Genomic DNA, 27,322 nt, shown 5'->3' on the forward strand with positions numbered 1-27,322 from the left:
CCTCTGGTAGAAAACTGACTGCAGACAAATGAAGTTGAACATGTCAAAAGCACACTGACTTATCAGAGGGGATTTCTGTTTTGTAGGTACTCTGGAGATGGTAGTTTAGCCACCCAAAGAATATGGAAGGAGGAAATGATAGGCAGGCCTGGTTACTGAAGAGGCCATATTTCATCTAACACTCCACTGGACTGTTGAAGAGTGTCAGGATGTCTTGGAAGGAGGGACTTATCAGGAATGGGGCTGCATTCACAAGAGGGAATGCACCAAATTTCTGTGTATTCTTGCTAGCTTATTATTCTTTTTTTTTCATTAATGGTGAGAAGGGAAAGAATATGATGACAGGTTTTGGCTACATAAGTAAGAATTAGTCCTTTAGTTAAAAGCGATTTCAAATATATGTGACATTCTAGGATTTTGCTTATTTGCTACACACATTTCTGCACAAGCAGTATGCTGAGGGAAATGCTCTTTAAAACAGTACAAATATTTGATAAGATTCTGAGCTAAAAATAGAGAGAATCCTGAAAAAAAAGTACCTGTTATCAGACAAATGACTCATCAAATATTTGGCAATACAGAATTATAACCTTCATTTTTGCCAAAATAATATTACTGTAACAAATCATGGATTTTGTGGTGCATTTTCAAAGGATCTTCAAGAAAAGGTGGAGTTCTGATGCACAGATCAGTAGTTGTGTAATAGTGTCTGAGAGTTCAAAGAGCTTGTTTAACAAAAAAGGTTATCTTTGGTTTTAATTGGGAATATATGGCCTGAAATATAGCTGCTTCTTCTGCCTGTGAGTGGTAGAGCAGACTGTGTAGTCACATAGAAAAATGAAGTTCATATTCTCATTGTTTTACAACTTAATTTCAGTTTATAAATTTGTTATCTTCTTGTAGGTATTCTATATTATACTGCAGTTCTTTAGCCCACACCCTGAAGCAGTAAGAATAGAAAGAAAAAAAAGAGATGATCTAAAATGGGAAGACTGGCAATATTTTGCTAGAAATTGCAGTATTTTTGGAATGGAAAACAATGGATCTCTGGAAAAACCAGACTCTGTCAACTGTCTCCAGCTTCATAGGTATGAGTGGGTATTATCTGCATAATACAGATGCTTTGAACAGGTAACATCCTGACACAATTAATTTCTATGTCCCAATGAGATAGAATCTTTTAATTTGGTATACTCATTTATTATGGACTACTGAATATATAAAAGATCCTAAATCTGACCTTTTGACTGCAGATTTCCAGAAAGTCATCTGTCATTTTTATCATATTTTAGTCATTTATGAATGTGACACAATTGATTCCTCGGTTATTTTTGTGCTAGAGTTTTGAAATTTTATGTGCTTGTGTTTTGAGGGGCTATTGTCAGTAGAATTACAGAACATTGAGATGATAAGTTGAGGAAGGTACTGACATAACAGATTGTTTTAAACTGTCTAGTGGATATGGAAGTCTATCTTCTGATCTCTGAGAGTGGAACTTGTTCTGAAGTCTAGAAAAGAGGCCAAACTTAAGTACAAAAGCCAATCACCCAGCGTTACTAGGGGTCTTGCAAAACATGTAAGAAATGTCTTGAAAATGATATCTTGAAACTTTCTAATCTTTCTGAACAAGAACCAATATAAAACTGTGGGGAGGGGGATAAGGAGGGTCACTAGCTTTTAGAAATATGTTGCATGCCCTTTTACTGACAGTGAGCATGTGCATATTTAAAGCTATATAATATAAAATATACATTTCATAAATATAGTGTATGACATCTATAATAGATAGTTAATATGTTACCATTTTACACACACATGCATGTATGTACACACACATACACATAATTGCATCTATACCACTACATGTATTCAAATGCATTATCTCTTGGCTGAATTCAGCTGCCAGTCAGGCTTGTTTAGTATTTAGCTGGAAATCAGTGAGAAAATACATTAACAGGTGCTGTAGAAATTGTGCTTTTTTTGTTGTTTCACTTTTACTACTTTTCTAAAACTTTTCAAGTGTCAGCATCATTGTCTGTTCTCCAGGAGTTCAGAATTCTGAGGAGAGGAGCATAAGGTTATTTGAGTGACACCACTCTTCAGCAAAGGAATCTGAGCTTTATTGCTGATTCTTGGAACAGAGGGTAGAGGAGAAGGGAAATATCTTAAGTAACCCAAACATTTTTTGATAAATAAACCAAATAAGGTGTAATGCCGCTTTCATCCCAGAAATACATATTTGTATATTTTCTAAAAAGAACTGAAGAGTTAAATATGAACTGTTTCCGTAAATGTTTTGTAAGCAGCACTGTTTCTGCCCTTCAATTAAAACATAAATGATGATTTTTGGGTACAGCTGATGTACAGAATGCTTTGTTTAAAAATATATGGTGAGTATATAGCCTATAATGGTGAGTATTCTGTGTTCTCAAAGAGTAGTTACTCTCGAAACAATGCTCCAAATTTGTGTCAGCAGTGTAACAGAGTTCCCTATATGCTAAACCAAAACTGGTTTCTCTCTCTTTCTCTCCCAGCCACGTACTTGTAACTGCCAAGACATGTCCAAATTGTCTGTCCAGGATTTAGACACCAGTGTGCTTGTTACCTGGTGGCCTAACCAGGATCCCTGGGTTGACATGGAAGGCAAATGACCTTGGCTTTGAAATCCTTACCATGATTTGAGAGTTCTTGTTTTGGTGACCATATGCTAGTACTGAATGGACTTCTTTGTGTCCTTTAGGAAATCAAAGTGATTAAGGTTTTTATTTCTCCATCCTGTACCACCTGTGTAAGTTAGGAGTTGCTTGCTGTACTTAATCCCCCTATCAGAGGCTTGAATCTTTGCTTAGTCTGAATATTGGCTGACCTTTATTTTAGGATCTCCTTTGTTTTCCTGGTTTCCTGAGAAACTGCATGGAGATGCCTTAGTTGCTTATCTAGTTGCCATCAGCTTTACAGACTTTCTGCTGTTCCTTCTGGAGCTTCCATAACAAGCTGATGGTGTTTGTCTGCCATTTGTACCTGTCTAAACATTTACATTACAGTTCTACATGCCATGGCAGCAAAAAATATTTTATTTAATTTTCTGCAGAGTGGAAGAGAAGACAGTATCACCTAGAGAAAAATACCAATATATTCCACTGAGATTTTTGTGAAACACTGACCTGGATTCGGGGACAGTAAATTCAAAGATTCTTCATGAAGAGTGAGGAGTATGACTCAGCAGACCTAGTCTAACTAGAAATCTCATCTTTCAAAAGCTCTGAGATATTTTGAAGTGACATTTTTTGAATGTTGTATGTCAGGTGCCAGGTGGTAACATGGGTTATCTGTTTTTAATGAGCCCATGTAGGTGTGCAAATAAGCAGGCATTCTTCTCTCTTGCAGAGAGAAGCCTCATAGCTAAACTCTACCTAGTACATATAATAACATAACATATGATTCATATCAAATTGTCCAGTTTATATATAGACAGCCTTCGCTTGAATTCTCGGGACTGTCCTTCCCCTTCTTGGGCTTAAATATACAGTTTTACTCTCAATTCTACTGCATTCCAGTAATTCTCTTGTACTTCACTTGCATGTGTTTCTAACTCTGTCCACTCATCAAATGAGATTATATGGTCCAGTGAGTCTGGAATTCAAGAGATAATAATTGTTTCTGTATGGTTTTTAAATGTGTTTAGAAGATACATAATTAACAATATGGACCTGTTAATTACTTTGTTAGTCATTGGAATGGTTTCCTTATGTGGTTCAAGCCTAGTTCATGTTTCTCAGAGTGTTAAACTTTTTAAAAGCCTAGTGCAGATGACACTGTATCAGTCACACTTTATTCCTATTTTGAAGTTGCCTGCTAGAGGCTTTACTTTTAATTGGAAACCTAGGATCTGGAGAAGAGGGTGGTAGTTTGGGACAAAACAGACATACAGAGGACATTTCTTTTTCCCGTCTTGAATTCCAGTGACTCAGAATCCAGTGACATAAGAATTTTTACCCAGAAAGCACAAAACCCCCTATCTACTGTTAAGTGGAGACCGTCTGTGAGAAACATGATATTAGGAGACAGAATCTGTAAAATATTTGATATTTTGCTTTTAATTTGCCTTCCTCTCTATTCAAACAGCTTTACACCGTATTCTCGTGGTAATCTGACTTTTAGTGTTCTTACCCCGGAACCAAATCACCGACCTGGTTACAATGATTTTTATAATACTCCATCTCTCCAAGAATTTGTAAAAGCTACACAAGTGAGGATTCATCTCCGTGGCCAGTATCATACCAATGAACCTTGGGTAAATTTCAGGCACAGGTACTACGGAGTTAATGAAGTTACAGTCAGTGGAAGGTAGGTGTTATGTGGCTTTTCCCACACTGCCTCTTACTATTGCAGCTGTGTAAAGCATATAAGGACCTGCCTAAAATTTAGTCAAATTGTTTTGCTTTTACATTTATGAATGAGAAAAGAATTTGGTCTAAAGCAGTGTATCGAGATTGAAATTATTGGTGTGCTGTGTTTTTAAAACATTTACTCACATGTGATTTTACAATTATTTATACTTAATACACAAATCTATCAAAAGCAGTCCTTTCCTTGGAATTACTGAGGCCTCTAAGCAAAGGCATTGGCACAATGAAACGATGGCTTGTGCTTTGCCTCAGTAACTGTTCCAAGTTGTAGATTCCCAGTCATGGTAATTTTAACAGTCTTAACGCAGAGCTCATTCTTTGTTTTAGCTGAAGTTTTCCTTTCAAAATCGGTCAGCTGTCAGTAAAAGTATTACATTATCTGTGACTGACAAGTTTATTGTATATGATAAGTGTACTGTCTTGTGAAAGGACTAATTATGCCCTGTAAATAATATGCAGATTTGGCAATGAAATAGTTTCCAAGGATCGTATGGTGCAGATTTTTGATAAGTAGTATTATTCCTGAAATTATTTTGGTAGTTCTCATTTTGAGGGAAAGAACTCCATTAAAGATCATGTTTACCTTAAAATTTTCTACATTACTAATAAATTTTGATTATTGATTTAGATGTGTTATGATAATGCATTTACTAAAATAGCTTTATCTTGGTGACAGTATAACAGTAAAATAATTACAGCCATGGTTTGCAAAGCTGTACCATACCTCTAGAAGAACAGCCCTTCAGGTAGAATAGTATGGTTACTAACTAATATTCTATACAGATTTTATTTTAGTAAGAAATGGACATTTTAACTGACATAAAATGTGTTAAATTGCAAAATTATACCTGATACGGTTAAGGTTTCTTTGAAAAACTAGAGCCACACTGTAAGGCTTAATATTGATGAATAATTATAATAGATTTAATAGAATTTTACATATTAATATTGCATACTGAAAAACAGTTTTCATTACATATTATATAAGGTAAGAGTAGCTCTACTAAATGCTGGTTTTTGTTCTCTTGGAAAGCAGTTGTTGATGCTTAAAAATATGTTGAGTGAAGTAGTCTTTTGTAGGTTATTGGACTTGAGAACATTCTCTTTGGTGACATTTATTTGTACTTAGTAAAGATCCAGACTATGTAATACACAAAGTTGACTTTGTTGGACAGATATATTGTATATATTGTAGGACAGATATGTTTTCATATTTTATTTTTTTCACTGCCTATTGTTCTTTCAGGTGTAATTGCCATGGCCATGCTGAAAATTGTGACACAGCTGTTAAACCGTATAGGTGCCTATGCGTCAAGGAAAGCTATACAGAAGGAAATAATGTTAGTGTCTCCTTTGTCTGTCTACATCATCTATGAACATCATCAAAATTGGGATTTTAATCCTGGGAAAGAGTGTTAAGTGTGTTAGTCTAGTCCTATCTTTTATAGGGAAACTTCCCATACCAGATTTGTATTAATTAAGGAAACAAAAAACTTCCACTCCTCCCTCCCGCACCCCAAGCCATTTCCACCACAGACCATTAGGAGTTTTCAGGATGTTGTTAGAGGATTAGGCCACTTTCAAACATTAGATACAAATCTGAGATTAGGCTGTGAGCATCTAGTAAAGATTGTTTCTCTGCCTGCTGTAGCAACTGGCAAACGTCCTATAGAGTGAATGTACTACTCCATGGTGGTTTTAGTCTGGTCCTATGGACTCCAAACCCATTCAGTAGGTGGAATGCAGTAGGCACAGTCCTGGAGTTCAGCTTCCAATTTAGTTTCATTTGAAAGGGGGCAGTTCAAGTGGTCCATGATGCAAACCAAGGCACATTAAATGAAAAATTAGAATTTTCCTTTTTTTATAATAGTTTTATAATTCTTGGCCATAGGAGAACCAAAATGGGGTTGATTGTTGTAAGTCATTGTATGCTACATAAAATGTAGAGGAGAGCATAGACTAACGGCACTAGTTTGCACTTATTTCATGCAGCTTTTGATTTTCTTGGAAGCTGTTCAAATACAACTTAGCAAAGGCAGACCAATGATGTATGAGTAAAGAAAACTTGCTCAAAGTAAAGATTCTGTCCTTAGATTAATTATTTATCTCAAAAGAAAAAAAAAGAAAGGAAAATAAGTTGAGGTTAAGAAAGAATGACCTTCATGTAGAGAATGAATCCCACAATCTCACTGAATGTTAGATTTCCATTGTGAGTACCTGTTGTATTCCTTGTTAAATTTGTGCCTTTTGGAAGTAGCCTTTCTAAAACTTAAGAAGGGGCTGTGTGGAACAGCAACAACAATAGCAAAGGGGAGACTAATCTGCCATCAGAAAAACCCCAGGCAGTCAATGCTTGCTGGAACAGAGCAAGGAGTGTTCACCTGTGAGCATTTGATATAGCTTTTATGATGAGGTGAAAGATCTTCGTCAAATTTCATGGGGGATTTAAGTTTTCTCATTTTTTTAAGCAGAAGTGTAAGATCTACAGTCTAAATGGGACTTGAACAGAAATTTCAAGTTTTTAGATGGGTCGAATTAGAAAAAAAAATTCAAACTGACAGTGTCCCTTTAATTAGAACACACATTGTGAAATGTTACTTTGTAAGGATTAATTATAAATATTTAATAAGATCTGGAAGTTCACCAAGCACTCTTGCAAGACTTATACTACCTTGTGAAAACAAACCAAATACATTTTAATGATGTATCTGCCTTATCAGATATTTCCTGTCAATGTTAATGGGTTGTTCCACTGAGTGTCACGTTTTTGAATTGGCATATATGCATTGTAACTGTAATTGAAGTGCTTAAATTAACTGTATTAATTCAGAGTACAATAAGGATGTTGTTTAATTATTTTTCTTATTCTTTAATAACCATGTCAGTATCTATTAAATATGAAATAAAATAGTAGTAATAAAATAGAATTAATATTTAGAAATACATCAATAACCACTTTGAATTTTATCAAAGTTTTACATTGAATCCAAACAACTTAAGGATTTTGATTTTTATTTTGTAAGGCAAACTCTTAAAAACCAAACGAAAATCCATTCTGATTTTAGGCTATCATTGGCAATAGTAAAACTCTGTCTTATAGGCTTACAGTTATTTTTCGGGCTCCCACCCCACTGAATTAGGAATTGAAAAATAAATTTATTTGTCTATATATTTTTTTAATTCAAGTAAGAATTTGATGAAGGAAGTTTCTAAATAAAACATTTTTGGTAGGGAAGAGGAAAATGTTTTTGATAAGAAATTTCACTATCAGCAAGTAGTCTTTTTTTAACTTCCATCCTATTCTATCAGTGAGTAAGTCACCACAACTGAGGGGTTATATGAAGGTTTTTGGATTTGGGGTGGGTTTTTTCAGTATCTTGGACCAGAAATCAGAGATCCTTGAAAAGCTTTTAACATATGTCAGTTTGCCCTTGTCACATTTACACTTAATACAACTAAAATTACCATCTTGAATTTGTCTGGCATATACATCTGGCTAGCTGTTATGCAGCAAAGCAATACCAGAAATGAAAAATTTGCATAATTCATTACAAAGAGAAATCTTAGTTTAGTTATTTGCATCACCATGTTATGAAATTTGACATATCAAATGGATTTTTTTGTTTTTGTTTTTGGGTTTTTTGTTTGTTTGGTTTGGTTTGCTTGTTTGGGTTTTTGTTTTTGTTTTTTCCTGAGTTCTGCTTTGGTGAAGAAAGATGATGAAATATGTTGCTATGAAATTTGAGATGATAGAAAGAATAGAATAGAATAGAAAGATAGAATGACTTGCAGATGTTGAGGGCCCAGATTATGAAAGAAGAGGAAATAAATCCTCACAAAGCTTGTCTTTCAGTTTATGCAAAAAAATGTTCAGCTTCTTCTTTTACGAAGTGTTCTGTAAATGACTTGGGTCCGGCTTTGAGAAATAGCTCTGCCTTTTACAAACAGAAACTGAGGCACCAAGAGTGGAATCCAGATTTGGTAACATTTATATGCAGACTCATAGACACAAGTAAAAAGATGTTCAAAAGCTTTCTGTGATGTCACGTGAAAAGCTAGAAACAGCCCATGAAAGAACAAGGCAGTCAAGGAAGATCAGTTCTTACCTTACAACTCAGAGCTTCCTTTAAATTGATCATATAGAACTTAATAGAGAAAGGTAATGGCAAAATATATTGGAATAATTGTACAAATAATAATAGAAAATAGAATTGAAAATTAATAAAACAAAATGCTTCAAAGGATATGAATGGAAGTGAGAGTGACTGGATACGGTAAAGGCTTCAGGTGTTCAGAGTTTTACATGCAAATAATTAATGGTCTGAAACATCTGCAGTCTGAAAACTGCATATGGCATTGTTGATTTATTAAGAATTATATAAATGAGGTTTTTCATGTTGTTACAGGAGAATCTATGTAAATGTTAGTTAAAGGTCAATCTGTATCATATGTTGGAATGAATGATACATAGTACCTGAGGAGCTGTTAATATTAACTACATTAAGTGGTCACTCAATAACAAAGACTTTTAACTTGCAGAAGGAAGCAAGGTAGGAAAAAAATGCACTTTTTGATACATGGACTGTTAGGATGGAACCCCATAAGACACTCTTCATTTCTATTCTGTCTTCCTTAGTTGGAGTCACTTAGAGTGTTCTAGTTTTCTGTTTTGTTTTTTTTTTTCCTTTCTCTTTTTCCTAGTAAAACCTGGCTTTTAAGTTTAAAAGCCCTTTATAGTCTTTGGGAAGTTCACAAGAGACAGATGCAGTTCAAAGCTCTGATAGCACATGGTCTTGATAGATAGTCAAATGCTGTAATGAGGGTGCTGATGAAAGCCATGAGGAAATTAGGATGACTGTCTTCAGAGCAGGGTGAAACTGTGCTGGAACAGATATTACCTAAAAGCCATGTACATCTTTGAAACTTCAGCACTGGAGGTCTGGAAGTTAAATGCAATTCTTAACCTAATAAAGGTGTGACAAACAACAGGGTGAGGTGGGAGACCAGTTCACATTTTTATTGCATACCCATGTGACAACTGCTAGAAAAACAATTGTTTCACACTCATTGCCAATTCTGAATGACTACATTTTTGCCAAGACTTTTAAAAGGATATTGTAGACAGGTGGGAGTCAGTCTCTTCTCCCAGGTAGCAAGCATTGCAACAAGAGGAAACAACCTCAAGTTGTTCCAGGGGAGGTTTAAATTGGATATTAGGAAAAACTTCTTCATTGAAAGGGTTTTCAGTGATTGGAACAGGCTACCCAGGGAAGGACAGTGATGGAGTCACTGTCCCTGGAAGTGTTTAAAAATGTGTGGAAGTAGCACTCAGGGATGTTGGTTAGTGGTGGACCAGGCAGCGTTAGGTTAATAGTTGAACTTGATGATCTTAAAGGTCTTTTCCAACCTTAATGATTCTGTGATTCTTTAAAGTTCTGTTAAAGTTTTAAGCCACAGAACAAGAGACGTAGTTCAAAGAGGCTCGGTCCTATGTAATCAAATGCCATCTTTTTCTTTCCTACTCCTTAGTGCTTGTGTTTTTTAACAATAGGTGCAAGCACAGGTGTGCATAAGTAACTGATCTAAGATTAAATCTGAAATGAGATGATGAATGCTTTCAGCTGCTGTGTGGCTAGCCATGCACAAATGGAAACTCAGGGCTGGCAGGTTGGTAGCTATTCTTGTGCTGTTTTCCTTTCAAGGAGGATATATTTCCATAGACATGCTGAGAGGAGGAAGCTGCATGAGTTGGATGGCTTGGCTGGGAGCTTGTTTCTTTGTTGCGCTTACCAAGTTGTGCCATGCTTGAATGAACCCTTGTCTCATGTTGGTACTGTGTAATGCTGATTTTCCTCAAGGCAGAGACAAAGGGAGAGGGAAGATGGATGTGGATGAAGGAAGGACTTGAATAAATTTGAGCTTGGTAACTTGTGTAGCAGTAACAGTCAAGGTGTTTCCCTTAGTGTACTTTATCTGAGCTAATCACAATTAGGCAACGATTATTCTGATAAAGAAAGGCCAGATTTCAAGGTCTCAAGTGAAGCCCTGTTAATTTTCATTTTGAAAACTCTGATTTTTCCTCACTGGGGTGATGTTGTGGTTTTTTGTTGTTTTGGGGTTTTTTTAACAGATGGCAAAAATGTACAGTAGCTATTGTTATCTTACTGCTTACTGTTAGTTTCATTTATTAAAACTAAATTTCAGCAGATAAGTTCTTATGCTTTCATTTTGTCTCCCAAGTGACTTTTGTTATGAATTGTGACTGGTCTGCAATTCTTGGACTACCTTAAGCTTATGGCTTTTAAATCAGTTTCTCATTTTACCCACAGTTGATGCTTTCCCAGCATCAGCTGTGAGGAAAAGTTTAGAAACTTCAGCAGTTTCCTAATTGTCAGCATATAGGTGATATAGACACACTGGCCTAGATATAATAGTGCTTGGAATAATAGCCATGAGCACACTTCTGGAACTGAAGAAGACAGAAGTTGCCCCAAAAAGAAAGTAGTTACCCAAATAATTTACAGAAGCAACTTACTTTGAAGCATTTGAATTCCATCTGAAAGATGGAAATTAAAATTGCCATGTATTTTGTTTCTTTTGTTTCACTCACAAGGTCAAATGGTGACAGTACAAAGTACAGTTACTACAATGTTAGAAACTACAATACCATTGTTTAAAATCCATCCAAATGGATGCACTAGGTGAATATGTCTTCTGTGCCTCAAACACAGCATGCACAATCTTGCATCCTTAGAAGTTTGGGTAAAATCTGGATCTCAAGATGTTAGCCTGTGTTGAGTATCTAAATACTTAAAATTTTATTCTTCTGCCTACCTTCCTTGCTTTTGTTGTGTTTAATTAACTTAAAAACCCTAAAATAATAACAATTAAAATGTTGGGTTTGTTATTTTCCTATATGTGAGAAAGCATAGGTCTTTTTGTCTAAAACCAATACTATTAATATTTAAATGGGGTAAAACACAGAATGAAATATCAATACAGAGAGTATAATAGTATTCTTGTGAGAGAAAGAAATATTAATTTCTAAGAAATAGTATTTTATTTATTATTTATTTCAGTGTGATCGCTGCTTGCCATTATACAATGACAAGCCTTTTCGTCCAGGTGACCAAGTTCATGCTTATAATTGCAAACCATGTCAGTGTTACAGCCATGCAGTGAGCTGCCACTATGACTTAGCAATGGATCCTTTTCCTCAGGAACGCTACAGAGGCGGTGGTGGAGTGTGTGATAACTGTCAGCACAACACAGCTGGTAAGTCACACCAAAGAGAATGGACTGTTTGTTTTGCAGTCACTTTTTGACTAAGTTTTATGTCAACTGAGATTAGCAGTGCTCGATGGCTGACAGTCCAATAAATTCTCATGTATATGTATTTTTAAACTATTCAGATGGTGCAGTAGTAACAGTTGTGTCAATTCTTAGGCCATAGGAAAATACTGCTAAAACTTGATCCAATCTTCTATAAAAACTTTTGTGCAAAAAACATTCTAATAAATAGTTAAAACATATAGATTCAAAGCTATTTCCGTTACATGTGCTAGAGCATTTAAATCCAGAATATCATTTTTCTAATTGGACCAGTTTAACAGACATCTCAAAAATGTTAGTTTGTTGCTTATTGAGTAAAGGTCTTTATTCAATGTAGATAGTGCATTTGAATACTTTTTAAAACAGTTTTCTTCTATTTCTGTTTTCTTGGCTTTATCTAGTAAAGGGAAAAAAGAAAAGTTTCAGGTTCAATGATAATTTTTCAAAAAGAATGTATAGGCATTTGCATGGCACAGCTTTTATATAAGTGTGGTATTATATAACAGATGGAAGTTTAATGGAGTAAAACATAGTTTGTAACAGGTTCATTGTTTCATATGCTCTGGATCACTAAATTGGCAGGTAGAGATGAAAGGTGCATTAAAATGGACGTCCTGAAAATTATAGAATTCTCTCAAAGGAATAGTCTTTAATTTTGAATTATACAGCTAATTTTAATGAATTGGAAGCCATAATGCATAACCTTTCTTTCATGCAGGAAGGAACTGTGAGCTGTGCAAGGATTTCCATTACAGACAAGCAGGTGCAGATCTTTCAGCCACTGATGTTTGCAAACCCTGTGACTGTTATGCAACAGGCACCAAAAATAAGAGCCTCCTGTGTGATAATGTAAGTAACCTCAATACAGAAAAAGGAGAAAACATTTTAATTAGCTGTGTTGACAGCTGTAAGATTTTACAAAATGTATTTAGATGGTAACTGGTCTATAAAAAAATGCTAAAGTTCAGCCTTTTCAGAATGATAATTGACTTATGTCAGACATTGAAAGCAGAGAAAACACAGCAATTTGAGATGTACTGCTGGAGAGTTACTCATCTAGATCAGCAACAGACATAAAGATGCTGTATGAATAGTAGTTTTGTGATGCTAACAGATACCTGTGCACTCAGTAATGTTAAAACCTCTAGGTTTTGAGTGTTTTTGAAAGTCTATATTGTCTTAAAGTTACCAGCAGGTTTTGAAAATCCAGGCAATAAGCTGAGCCTGAAATTTAACTAGAACTAAGCTACTTTTCTCTGTAATAAGACAAGGATTGATCTCCCTTTTAATTTATAAAGTCCATTAAAAAAAAAGAAAAGTGATGCTGAAAAGAGAACACAGTCAACTGTGCTTTTTAAGCCAAAGGACCTCATTCACATGTAAAATGTCTAGTCTGATAATAAAGCTGTCTATAACATTCAAAACATGCATGTTGAAAAAAGGCAGGAAAATTGATTAAAATCTTGAACATCTATAAAAGATATGTTGTGTTTCATGTTCTGTTCACATATGTCCTGTCCATTGCCACAATCTAAATTTTGTTAGGAATAGGGAAGAAATATTTCTTTGAAATGTGTTTTAACGGTAGAATTTATTCTACCGGTAATTGAGGTAGAACTTCTTCAGCTTGTTGCCACTTTTCCTATCTCTTCTTTTTTCAAGGCTCTTATTCGTGAAGCAATCTCTAGTTTTTCTTGTAGTATGCTTCTTCTCACTGCATTTTATTTAAAAGTGAACTCCTGTGGATCCTGTTGTATTTTCGTCCCCAGTTCTGTAGCGGTACAGGTACATGCCCAGTTTGACTCAGTGCACCTTCACATTGGTACATATGCATTGGTGCATATTCTGAGTGACATGCAAATTTAGCACAATGTGTTTTTTAAAATAAGCCCTTGTAGTACAAGTAACAATTATCTTATAATTTTCAGTCTTCTGAAGGTGATGCTTTTTGCCAGCAACATAGAAATGGAAAAAAAGAAACTTGCAAAATGCAGATATCATGTTAGGGCTAGTTTTCAAGATATAGGAAGAATGAAAGGAAATGTTAATTTATGTGCCCATGGTTTGTGGTGAAATTTTAACATAAATCAACTTTAGATGTGATTAATAATAAGAGGAAGAGTAGTTTACAGAAATCACTGCTTTATACTGAAGTATACAAGAATGTTGATGGAGCTTAACTGTGAAAGTATGAACGGGGAGATAAAATGGGAAAAATGGGGGAGACTGTATTGCTCAATAAAGCATCAATTGCTGCAGGAGAAGCAGAGCAGGGAGAAATGATTGAGAGGCATTAAAGAATAGATTAATAAGGCTGGGGCCTAAAGGCTGAAATGAATTACATGAAATAGGAAGGCATCATTGAAGGAAGTGTTTCCAAATTTGACCTGTGGAAGATGGAATCATAAGGAATAAGGACCCTACTCATGAAAGTTAATTGTCACATCACATTCATAATTTTCAAGGAAATTTGCCAAAATTGGGGCAGAATACACTTTTACTGCATAACTCACCACTTTGTTCAGGTCATCAACATTTTTTTTCTTTTTGCAAAGTGCCACTTGTGTCACTAAGTTCCAAGAGAGGTAGAGAGTTCCAAATTTAATCCGTTGAATCACAAATTAATCTATTGAATCACACAGATAGAATGTTTGCTCATCAAATACAGTATTATTCATGTAGCTAGTTTACAAGATGGGTAGAAGAGCTTACTGTAACACGGTTACTACCATCTCAGTCTTTTGGACTGATCATGAAAACTTTATGCCTGTTCACCTTTTACACTCTACCCTTGTTGAGCAACGCACATAGGTATGTAGCATTTCTCCCTTGCGTAGTTTCTCAGTTCTCATATATCTGAAGATCATACCCACTTAGAGATCAATGCGTGACTTCATTTGTATTTTAAACTGCAAACTAACATATTAAAAACTTCAAAATTTTAACTTCATGGCTTATAGTAATGAGTAGCATTTTAGAAGGGTGGTGTAGCAGTGCATTCATGAGCAATTCATTAGGTGTTTTTGCAGAGAGAGATATTTCTTTGAGACTGGTGAATACAAGAGACAATTGCTACAGCCGGATAAGCTATCCACGTCTTTTCTGTTTATCGACATTTAATCACTGTAGAAAAAGATGGTTGCATCCTCTTTGTGAATGTTTGTCACAAAATATTTCAAACAATCAGAAATCCAGATGAACTATTTGAGGTGCTTGAGTTTTATAAAACTGAAAGAAGAACTGGCTGCCTTCTTCCCTTTTCCCTAACCATTCACACATGAGAAAATTCTGCCAGAATACTACTGATGTGATCATTCTTGCTCTGTATGGAGAGCTGGAGTTTAATTTCTTCTGGCCCCTCTACCACAATCCTTTACTCATTTTCCTGTGCTACTTTTTACCCAGACTGCTCTACAAATGCTTATGTATTCAATCAGGCATGGCAGTTTGTAGTCCTTTCATGATTCTATTATAATAAACCATATATAAAGCTGGGGAAAAAAAGCACTCTTTTCCTGGGCGTTTGTTTTTAGGCAAACCTGGAAGTGCTGCTATTGCTTTTACCTAATCTTTGGAAGTACTATTTTGGTCTCAGTGAATTTAGGTATCTTTCTTTACTCAGCTTTGGATGACTTTTGAAAATTCACTCTTGACATCCAAATAAATATGTATCATGTACTTATTGTTGCAAGGAAATGGTATTTTACTGCAGAGGCTATTGTTCAGAGTTGCAAAGACTTAATTGCCTTCTGTCAAGGTGGCAGCTGTATTGTCTCATCTTGCAAGAAAACTCTTTCTAAGGCAAGAAAATGAACAAAATGTTAGTTACTGTTTTCTCTGAAGAGTCAAATGAAAGCAGATTACAGTGCTACCAGGTAACTTTCTGAACAGGCGTCAGATTTCACCTTTCTGTACACTCTCTAAATATTTCTTTTTTGAATTTCTTATTTTTTTCACTAAGAATTTTGAATGCTTCATCTAATTTTATGTTATACATGGTGAAAGGCTAGCTATGCATTTGTATATATATATTTTTAAACCAAAATAGTATTTCTGTTTCTGTTTTTCAGTTCTGAGATAATTCTTTTATCTAAAATTAGAGTGAGCATTCCCCTGCTCTCACTTATCCACCTACACTGTTTTCAACCCATTTATTGTGATTGACAGTAAATAAATAAATGAAATGAAATGAAATGTGTGTTACGAGGGAAAAGACATAGGTTAAAGCAGTTAATTAAGGGCATTTTGGACAACAGATATACCAAATAGAATAAGGAATGTATAGGATGCAAATGTGTAAATGAAAAGCATGTGCATAGTGGAGTCCATAAAAAATCAAGTTATAAAACACTGTGTGTCCTCTGAATCCTGGATTTCCCTTCATAGAAGGCCTTTAATCCTATTGCTAAAGTGAAGGAAAATGAGCTTTATATGTTACATAATTCCGTAGCTTTATTTCTGATGGATTTTTTAAAGTAGAAATCTTGGTTTTCTGTGGTAGTTTTTTATTTTGCATATTTGGTCCACTCCCACCCCTTGGAGTGTCATGAACAGAGGGTAAATGGCTCATTGTACATTTTGAGTAAAAGTAGTAGAAAGCTACTGACTTTTGAAAGTCATCATAAGAGATGACAAGAAGAGATATCAGGGGAGTGCAAAGGAACTTCATTATTGCTGCTTATTCAATTTTCAGTTCCCAAAGCTGACATACTGAGAATACTCTCAGGTATTTGGTGTCAGACCATTAACCTATGTGTGTGAGCCAGCACACCATACAGTTCTCATTTCCTAAACTGAAGAAAAGGAAAAGAAAATAAAAGTCCTCAACCCCCTTGCTCCCTCCTCCCACTTCCTGAGATTGCAGACAACTAGATGCTGGGGTCCTTGCCAGATTTGCATCAAGTGAGAAGGTAGTGAGAAGTATATAATTAGCATTTATATCAAAAAGGCAGAACATTGAGACTGGTACCAATCAATTGCAAAACTGGTGATGGCAGGATGAACAGCAAGAGTTTCATACCAGACCTGAATATACCCCTGAGTCTTGCAATGTCCTAAAACTTGCATTTTCGGAAGGTGCTTCTGCCCTGGTGAATAATTGAAATCATAATGACTCAGCCAATCACAAAAGATTATTTTTGTCATGTGTTTTGGGCTTCAAAACTGGAAGTTAACTTTGGTGAAAGAAACTTAGAAAGGTGTCAGCATTACTCTTTTATTTAGTAACATCAAGGCTCATCTCATATTTATTCTCTGGAATTGGAGAGACTTTCTGGTTATGTTTCTGGCAGTATGTTGCTTCTATTACAGACACCAAAGAATAACAATTTGAAATTATAGGCATATCTAAGGGGAAAAAGATGGTTTTAACTTTCAGAAAAACTTATGCTACGTATTTTTTTAGAAAACTCCATTTTATACTTTAAGAATACATACGGTCATCAAGAGCCTAAGTAGTCAGAAGTTATGTTTCTGATACTGTGATATGTCACTAGATGACTGATGTGGCTAAATAAATAGTTTATGGTACTCTAAACAAAAATTGAGACAATTCTTTGGAATATGTCAACCTTTGTCCTGGGTGCTTAAATCAATTTTTAAGTCCTCCTATCAGTTTAGTAACTGGACATCGGAAGAGTTCCTGAACAGGCACCTCTTGGAATTTGTGATTCTAGATGTGATGTGTTAGATTAAAGTGTTCTCCAACTAAAAAGTGGTATTACTAGAGTCTAAAGCAGTGTGAACTGCTCAGTATATCTGAAATTCAGAAACCGTAACTAGTCAGCTTCCTCATTAAGGACAATGATGCTGCAGTTGTGATTTGTACAGGAGAAGGTTTCTTGCATAGGTTTTGTAACTGTTTACATTCAAGGATATAGGACTAATGTGTATTTCATACCTAAATTATAAATGGCACAAGGGATATATGTCAACTCAGCATCAGTGATTTTCTATATCAAATAACAATTGTAATTATGAGGTCCCAAGATACACCACCACTTGGTAGTAATGCTTGGCTAGGCTCATTTTCATAGTAACCCATCTAGACAGATATTTTCCATAAGTGATTTAGTACCAAGATGGTAATATTAATATACAGGCTGTTTCTGTCTGCTTACTGTTTGGGTCAGAACCAGGCTTCTCAGACATAAGCAACAGGAGAACAGATTGCTTTCTACTCTTCTATAACCAGCATAAATAGAATATTTTTCTTTAAATGACAGATAGCCTTTGAATCAGAGGGAGGAGAGGGAAGGTTCAGTAATATCTCCAGTACACAACTGATGAAATCCTGGTTAACAAAATCTTTAGATATTAATTACTGCCAATATTTTCACTGATATAATAGTTTCCAGAGTAAGCTGGGTTTACAGAAATAATAATACTAATAACAACAGTAATCACTTAGTTTCATAATTCACTTAGATTTTTGTGTAGAATGCATAAAAATACATGTTACAGAAATGGCTTATTCTACCCATTTTGGTGTAGATTTCAATGTTTTAACCTGTGGTACCTGTTTCTGTGGCATTATAAATATTTGTCAACTTGTACAACTTCTTCGTAAGAGTATTCATTGCCAAGCGTTTCCCAGACTATTTTGGTACTTCTCTCTACCTGTAGAGAGAAATGAAATATACTGGGTTTTTATATTTCCCATTTTTAAGCCAAACTTTCCCCAAGTTAAGCCCTGGTATTATTATTTGTATGTGAAAATCTGCAAATGGTTTTGTTGGCTGGATCCTGGGGAAAATTTGAATTTTTCAACTGACCAGAAAACCAGATATTTCTCCCTCATTTGAAGAGTTACATTTATTCTTCAAGCATAATTTTTTTTTAAGCTATTAAGAGAAAAGGGGACATACATTTTCTGCAACCGAATGTGATGAAAATTACTGCTTCTTGTAATAGCTTGACACGAAATTATGCTGAACATACTGGTTTCTTTGCTCCTCTTAGCACTTAGCAATCTACACATTTCATGTGTTGCATCAGGAAGGAGCTACTGTTTGATCACAATTAGCCTTGGATTTCCATGTATTCAGGATAAGAACAGCTATACTGGATGAAATGAGACTCATCTAGCACAGTATCCTCTCTGCTGGTTACCATAAGCATGATCCTTCTGTGATATACTTTTCTAGATTCCAGTTGTTTATGGGTTTGGGACTTCCTGAGACAAACTCAGGATTTTCATCTGAGTGGCCATGTTTGGAATCCACATATGGAATTAATCTAACTCATTTTTTAATGGAGTTCAAAAAAAGTGTATTTTTCCGTATGCTTGTACTGTATACACTTTCGTTCTTTTAAGTTTACTTTCTGATGATTTCCTGGATGTTCTATCTTATAAGTGAGAAATAATGAATATTCATTCTGTAAACCATTCATGATTTTATAGCCATATATTCCCTTCATTTTAGTCATCTCTTTCCAAACTGAAAAGTCTTCAATCTCTTTTCGTTTGTATCTTTGCTTATTCTACTCACTCTGTAACCTCTTTTACTTTAGAGATGGTACCCAGATATACAAATTATACAGTGGATTTTTATTACACAGTGAGATTTTCTGTATACCTTTCGGTTCTTTTCCTAATAATTCCAGTATTCCTGTCACTTTAAGAGACTCAGAGCTTTCAAATTATTTGTAGGGGAAATGGAACAGCTTTAATATCTCCTTTCTTGAGTGGAAATAGCTAATTTTGGACTCATTACTGTCTACCAATAGTCAGCATTGGTTTTCCCAGGCATTAGGTTTGTACTTCTTGATGTAGAAATTAATTTGAATTTTTTATCATCCATTTGGTTCAGTATATGTGATATTTCCAGATGTTGTTGACTTGAAGAAATGCAGTAGAATCATGAAGCATGATTTTTCTTTGGGAAAAAAGTACCAATCTTCTTCAATATATCAAACATGTTTTAATTCCTAATAGAATACAGAATAATAATACAAAAAAAAGTCGATTAGATTGTAGATCTTGGAAACTTCCTTACAACCTTTTAAGGAGATTGATGTAACTTTTATAATTTTATTTCTCTTTTGTGGATACTGATTTAAGCAAGTAACATCTCAGTAATTTTATGTTTTGGTTCATCTAGAACTTTAGTTTCATGTTTAGTCACTTTTTGACGATAAGATTTTGCTAAAATATTTTCCTTCTGACATTTTGGTTTCAAACCAGTCTTAAAAATCATTCCTAATATGGAAAGGTAGCACTTCTTTCATAGTGAAAAGCTATTTAATTCTTTCTTTGCAATCTCTGTTGTGGTTCTCTTTCCTGAATGCTACACATAATTATAAAAGCATTAGTTGGTGATCTGCTTCAGCTCAAAGCAGAATTGTTGTCAGTGATAGATCCAGTCAGTCATGATTTTGTCTGAGTAAGTCTTGGTACCTTTGGGGACAGAAATTCCACATCCCCTCTGGGAAGCCTGTTACTGGTGCTGCACTTTTAGTGAAAAGTTCTGATGTCCACTCTGAGTCTGCTAATCATACTACTTAATTATTTATTCCGCACAGTGATTCTCTAGTAGTCTTCCTTTGCTTCTGACATTTAAAAAAACTTTTATTTCCTTCATGATTTAGGCATGTTGCTTGTTTAAAAGCTCATTTTTGTATTGCCTTATTCTAGTTTTAAAATTTGGTATTGGTTATCCTATCTTATTTAACTTCCAGTTAAATAAGATATTGATCCAGTTTTCACTGATTGAAGATGAATTTTTACATGTAATGCTTTCCTTCCTGTGGTAACATCTGGAGTAACTTTAAAGACTTTTAAAGTATGAGTTGAGTGCTATTGTGTAATCTGAGTACTCTGTGGTCACTAACACAAAATATTTCTTTTGCAGTTATGTATTAAACTAGAGGGTTTTTTCATTTAGGATTAAATTCAGAGTTTCTTTTCACATGTGAGTTCTCTGATGAATGGCTGTGATGCATGACTGGGTCTCTTATAATACCCTAAATATCTAGATCAAATCCAGTCTAAAAGGGAATTAACTTAAAAATCCTTGTTGCTGTGTTTTCTGCTACTGTGGTCTTTTAACTCTTTTTGTAGTTGCTGTTGTCTTGTCTTTTATAAAAAAATTATTGTCTTGCCTTTTTAATATCTTCATCTTCCTGAAAAACATGGCTGATAAACTGGTAATAGATCTCTATCATTAAATCATATTGCAGAGATTTTATGGACTACAGAATCCTTTTATGAGGAAGGGGTAGGAGTACATGCTTCTCTAACTTTCAGTATTTTTTGCACTGAGAATTTACTATTAGATGTTAAAATACTCTATTTTGTCTTGTATTAACCAAGCTTAGAGCTTCACTGTAGAATTGAATGTGTCATAATAACATTTATTTTAAGTGGAACTTCCAAGTAGCTTTGCCTCTCCTTTCTTTCAGCTTTACTTGACTTATAGATTAAAGATGAAAAAGGCAACCATTAAGAGAAATTTTTGTTCTGGTAGCCATTTAAAAGCAAAGTACATTGAACTACAGCTGTTGATGTCGTAGATGAATGCGAGTTTTGAATCACTGTACTTTTTCATATTTAGAAATATTTGTGTGGAACAAAAATACACTGACCGAAAGAAAATTACTTATAATTTTTAGAGTTTATTGGTTTACTGCCATCTGCATTTTCCAGAACACTTGAGTTAGAAAAGTTAGTTTTGTTCCTTTATTATGAATCCCAAACCTTTTACCATTTCACATCTCCTGCATCCTGGTGTGCTTTGACTTGCTGTTTTTTGTCTGTGTTGTGCATTAACTGATGCCTTTCATTAGTTTCTCCATCCCTGTGCCATTGGCCTTTCCCTGTGGTCGGTTTTCCCACCAAATTGGAAAGAGATGAATGTAGAGATTGTTGGTTTGGGGTTTTTTTTCTGGCTTTCAGACATTGAGGTAGCTTTTCAGGAACCCTTTAATCTTGCACAAGATGTGAAACTCATAATCCCGGATCATGGTCCAGGAATAACATAGGATGTGTCAGCTCCTTCTGAATAGCAATGCTACCCATTTAGGGAGTAGGTGAAGACCTTTATATACCTCCACGGAAGTGGAGTATTTTGAACACCAGCCGAACCATGAAAAGAGGGAGAGGGTTTCAGATACTGAACTGTTGGGTCACATCCTTCAGTAAAGAAAGAGAAAATTTATCTTGGATGAATAATAAGAAAGAAAAATTTTCAACTGTGCTTCATTCTTACTTTCGTTCTTACGTTTTCACTAAAATAAAGAGGCATATGGTCAGAACAAAAATTGCAAAACTTGACCTTTGACGATGACAATTCTTTGCAGTAACTGTGATTCAAAAAAGTACTATTTGTTTTAATATGTCACCATTTATACCATGCAATTTTGTAAATGTTCTTTGCATATTCTCTGTCCAGATGGCAAATAGGGTCGCATTGTTTATTCAGTTATTTTTCCCTTCTGTTTTGAAAGAACAGGACTTTTTAAACTCTATTTAAAAGTCGAACAGTTACACTCTGTTCAATATTTATCTTTTTTCCTCTTTCTCAACAAATTAAAAAAGTGTTACACAGACTTATATTTTTTTTCTGTTCCATTTAAAATTTTCTCCTCCCCACCTCATACTCCTGTTCCTGTTGCTAATGAATGTATCATCTAAAAATAGATAATGTTCATCACTCTATAATATTTTGTATCTTTCTAGATTGGAGGCCAGTGTAATTGTAAGAGACATGTGTCTGGCAGACAATGCAATCAGTGCCAGGAAGGATTCTACAATCTGCAACAGTCAAACCCTGATGGCTGCAGTCCCTGTAACTGTAATACCTCTGGGACAGTCAATGGAGATATTACCTGTCACCAAAATTCAGGACAGTGCAAGTGCAAAGCAAATGTTATTGGTATGTGTAATGCAAGAGTTTGGAGCCATTTTTCTTGTTTTCCCTGGAAATAAAACACACTTGATTTCTAAATGAAAGGTATAGAAAACTTCTTTGCTGAAGGCAGATTATAAAAGTGAATGAAATTAACTGTTGAAAAATTATTAATTTAATAATTCTATCAAACTACAGCTTGAAGCTTAGTTTAATCAACCCTTTAGAAGTTTCCTTATGGCATAGCTACATTAGCTTACATGGTTCCATACTAATAAGTCACAAAAATAATATAATTTGCTTACTGCATAGATGTTTCTTTTAGGAAATTAACACTTTTTCAAAATGTTTTATGCTTAATGACTTCTAAGCAAATCGTTTCCATGCTAGTTTTCTTAATAGACCAAAATAAATGGATTTTTTTCTCAAAATATTCTGTGCTACAGGGTCCTTTGTGATAAATCTATCAATTTTTTTCTATTATATTTCTTTGAACTGTTCCTATGAAATGCAAAATAAGTCAACATAATTCCACAGATCATGTACATAGCTAGGGTTAGTTATCAAGGGCCACATAATTTTAATTTTGTAATTCAATGCCAAGCTGATTATAATAAACTGCTACCTTCTGTGTTATTTATCATTTTTTTTACAAGACGTGCTTTTTTGTTTGTTACTCCCACAGGTATTTTTCAGAAATTAGATTTGATTATAGCAATTTATTACTTCCAGCATATTTGAGGGGAGCCACAGCCACATAAGGACAAAATTTATCAAGTGCCCAAAATACACAGTATATATAATACACTTTGAAATGTTGATGTATGGGAATATTATGCAAGGAGAATTTCCTGATAAAGTGAGCCTTGCATGGTAACTGTACATGTCTCAGACTATACATATGTCTCAAAAAGAAAAAAATCTTTTCTGCTTTGTTACTAACAGAATTAGTAATTTATTTTTTCTTCAGCCTGACCATGGTTCTCGGTTGCATTAATAGTGTTTAAGCACATGTTAGTATACTTGATATTTATATACCCTCATTTGTGAATGTTGACTCATTTGTAGTATTGTGAGTCTTTGTTTCTTTTGGAAATTAGAAGAAAGAAGTAAATGCAGAATAACAACAAATAATGGAAACAGCTCTAAACAGATAGAAGGCTGAACAATTTCAGTCCTTTTTCCTGTGGAATGCTACACTTTTCATGCAATAAAAAGGGTGCTAAGAATAAAAAATAACCTCTGTGCATCTTAAACCCACTCTCTTTTCAAGAAAAAGGACTTCAGAGCATTCTTAATTATATATTCTTTACTCACGTTTCATATTTGCACCTGCGAAAACCTCTCTTAACTCAGTGGCAATTTGGCAGACAAGAAATGCAGTCTGGTTCTCACATATTTGGTTGTCTGTGTATTAAACATTTTATCCCCTTGATGAAAACAGTAAGAATTGTTTTTATTTTCACTGAAATAGTTATAAGAAAAATATGTAAACCTATGCTTTCTGTACTTACCTGTAACAATGGTGGGGGCTGTATTTATGCAAGTGTTTGTTCGCAGGATAAAAACCTAATTCTTTCCAGACTAGATTCTCTTTGTTTTCCAAACCAATTGTAAATAAGCTTTGGTATATTGAAACGTGTGCAGCAAACTTTAACAGAGAACTTTCCTCTTTGGATTTCTAAATTGGTTTTTAGAGCAATCTGTCTATTGCCGTTTTTATCTATTTAAGCAAACATGATAACAGAAAAATGCAACTATGGACTGCAGTGTTATGAAACATGAACTGTTAGAGTTAACACAACTGTTAAATCTTACTAATGATTCTATCACCAGTAAAATACATTAGCACCAATAATTTTATTAAAGTAGGTCATTCATCTAGAATAAAAAGGTAGAAGAATGTGAATTAAATGCCAAGCGTGCTAACTCCCCTGTACTTGTTAACATTGAATGTGATGCCCTGTAGGCCTTCCTCAGTATCGTTAGGAATAGATTACCTGTCAGGAATATGTATGGCATATTCAAATAAGCACTGCGCATATTTTTAAAACTGATATGATATGAATCCATGTAGACCAATTTTAATAGTTCAAAATGAGTCATAATTCTTGTTAACAATACAGTTATTTTTAAAATTTGCAGCAATAGTGGTCCTTTTTTATTTTCCTTATTGAAATTAAATGATATGCCTTAGGTGAGTCATTCATCACTGTTAAAGGAACTTGCCTTCTGTTGGAGTTTTTGAGTTTTATCCATATATATAATGCATTCCCTACCATTTTTAGTTTTATATTTCTACAATTAAGTTGCTAGATGCATTTTTGTATGGTTTTGTATTTTTTAAATGATGACAATGCTTTGCTGGAACATTGTGTTTATATTTTCCTATATGTAGCAATCAAGTGGTAGCTTCATAGTGAAGGATTTTCCCATTGCAAGGGGAAATACGTAGCTGAATTTGCATTTTTCGTATAATAATCTAGTTTGCTTTCTTGTAATGCACATTTTATAAACTAACATATAAATGCCATCCCTTGGGGCAGGGATAAAGCAAGCATTGAGTTTGAAAACAAAGCTAATAAAACTACAGGATGAAGCATGACAAAACCAGTTTAGATTTTAATGTACTGCAGGAGTTAACTTAATCATAATTTAGATTAAAATATTTCATTTTGTATTATGGAAAACATTTTCTGCTTTCAGTAAGGGCTAACAGTAAACACTAACATAAATGTAATCAATGGTGAAACTGAAGTATGGTGTTAAGTAAATAATTCGTTGTAATTAGTCTAATTTGTGCTGTCCTAGAGTATATTTAAGGTTTTTAATACAATATATAAATCTATTATCAGAACATATTGAGAGCCCAGTGCAATTCCCCATGTATTGCATTTCTACAATATAGGGTGAAGAGTTCACATAAGCATTGATTGTGCAACAAGTGCTGTTCTGGGGGACAAAGAGATTAATTCTAGTTTGTCTTAGAAATGTTACAAAGAATCTCTTGCAGAAGTATCTTAAATTGTATTGAGAGGCCAACAGAAACGCATTGCTTCTGAAACAAATTGGAAAAGTAAACAGATTTTTGGGATGCCACAGTTATTCAATTGATTGGTGCAGCCCTGTCACTCCTGTTAATTATGCTGGTGAAGAATATTAGTCCTTCTTTTCTCTTTTTTGTTAACACTAAAGTATAGTATACTTACCCTTTTTTAAAACTGAAATTAATAGCTTTTCAGCTTTTTCCTTTTTTTTATTATTAATATCTTTTTCTCCTTCCAGGTCTTAGGTGTGATAGTTGCAATTTTGGATTTAAAGCTCTCAGATATGCTAATGAAGATGGATGTGAGCCTTGTTGGTGCAACAGCCACGGCTCAGTGAACCAATTCTGCAACCCTCTCTCCGGGCAGTGCAATTGTAAAGAACGAGTGAAAGGGCTTCACTGTGACACCTGCATGGACAACTTTTATGGGCTGGATGTAACTGGTTGTAAGGCTTGTGAATGTAATGCTGCAGGGTCATTTTCTGGAACTGTGTGCGATGCAACGACAGGGCAGTGTGCATGTAAACCAAATATTGGAGGAAGACAATGCGACCAGTGCCTGGACGGCTACCGCAAAGTACAGAAGAATCATTCCTTTGTTTGTCTGCCGTGTAACTGTGATAAGGCAGGTACAGTGAATGGCTCTTTGCTTTGTGACAAATCAACAGGACAGTGTCCTTGCAAAGCTGGTGTAACTGGCCTTCAGTGCAGTCAGTGCATGCTTCATACGTACAACCTCAGCATGAGCAACCTCCTCGGCTGCCAGCGTTGTGACTGTGACGCTCTGGGCACATTGGCAGGAACAGTTTGTGACCCCGTTTCTGGACAGTGTGTCTGTTTGCCTCAGCGCCAGGGGAGAAGGTGTAATGAGTGTAAACCAGGTAAGGAAATTGGAAGGCAATCTATTTCATGTAGTAAGTTTTGCTTTTTTTGTTATCATAGTAGTTCCTACAGTTTTTAGTATGTGTTTAGACAGCTTCATATCTGACATCTCTGATGTATATACGTTATTAATTATATTTCCATTTCGTCCTAACTGTGTGAGCAAGAAGGAAGTATTAATGTCCTGATCACTATCCAATATTTATTCTATTGCCAGAGCTTGTATAATTTGTATTATTAGTGTTTTTTCAACATGTTCAAAATAAGGCTAGGCTAGTTCTAGATATTGAGAAAATAGGCAAATAATCGTGGCCCATTCACTGAATGAGAGATAAATTGGCATAATTTAATGAACAGCAGCTATCCTCATAATGAAAAATGTGAATTTGGAAGGCAGAGTGCAATCTCTTCAGGAAGGGCACTTCATGCATAAAGCTGAGCATGGCGGGAGACACAGAGATGGTTGCTTAAACTTTGATGAGGCTGGCAAACGTGCCACTTAAGGAGCATTCACCTGCCTTGCTGTGTGGAGGATATGCTGGCTTTCACAAGGACTGCTTACAGTTTGGCCCTGCAAGTAGGTGATATTGCAGTTGCTACATAACAGTTCAAGATTTTATACTATATTACTGTAAACAAAGTTTAAATGTTCATTATAGGTAGGAAGCTCTGTAGTTATATTTCAATGTTTTTGTTTTAAAAAGTAGGTGGGTAAAGCGAAACTATAGATAATATTAACCTACCCTTCATAATAATATTAAACAGATAGATTTAGTTCAAGTTAAATACATATGCAATTTATTCAA

The 27,322-nt window shown here is 34.8% G+C and overlaps 1 protein-coding gene across 8 annotated transcripts in view; it reads left to right on the forward strand.

Annotated features, from left to right (window-relative positions):
• USH2A (usherin) overlaps positions 1-27,322 on the forward strand; it is a 379,301-nt gene that overhangs the window by 37,575 nt on the left and 314,404 nt on the right. For all 8 annotated transcript variants that reach the window (XM_027641249.1, XM_027641251.1, XM_027641252.1 and 5 more), the window contains exons 7-13: positions 904-1,088; positions 4,126-4,347; positions 5,656-5,749; positions 11,489-11,684; positions 12,460-12,590; positions 22,420-22,615; positions 25,874-26,515. In XM_027641249.1, coding sequence (XP_027497050.1) covers positions 904-1,088; positions 4,126-4,347; positions 5,656-5,749; positions 11,489-11,684; positions 12,460-12,590; positions 22,420-22,615; positions 25,874-26,515 — 1,666 coding nt within the window. The remainder of the gene's footprint in view (positions 1-903; positions 1,089-4,125; positions 4,348-5,655; positions 5,750-11,488; positions 11,685-12,459; positions 12,591-22,419; positions 22,616-25,873; positions 26,516-27,322) is intronic.

Source organism: Corapipo altera, unplaced genomic scaffold (assembly GCF_003945725.1).
Source record: "Corapipo altera isolate COAL_440 unplaced genomic scaffold, ASM394572v1 48b, whole genome shotgun sequence".
Lineage (NCBI taxonomy): Eukaryota > Metazoa > Chordata > Aves > Passeriformes > Pipridae > Corapipo > Corapipo altera.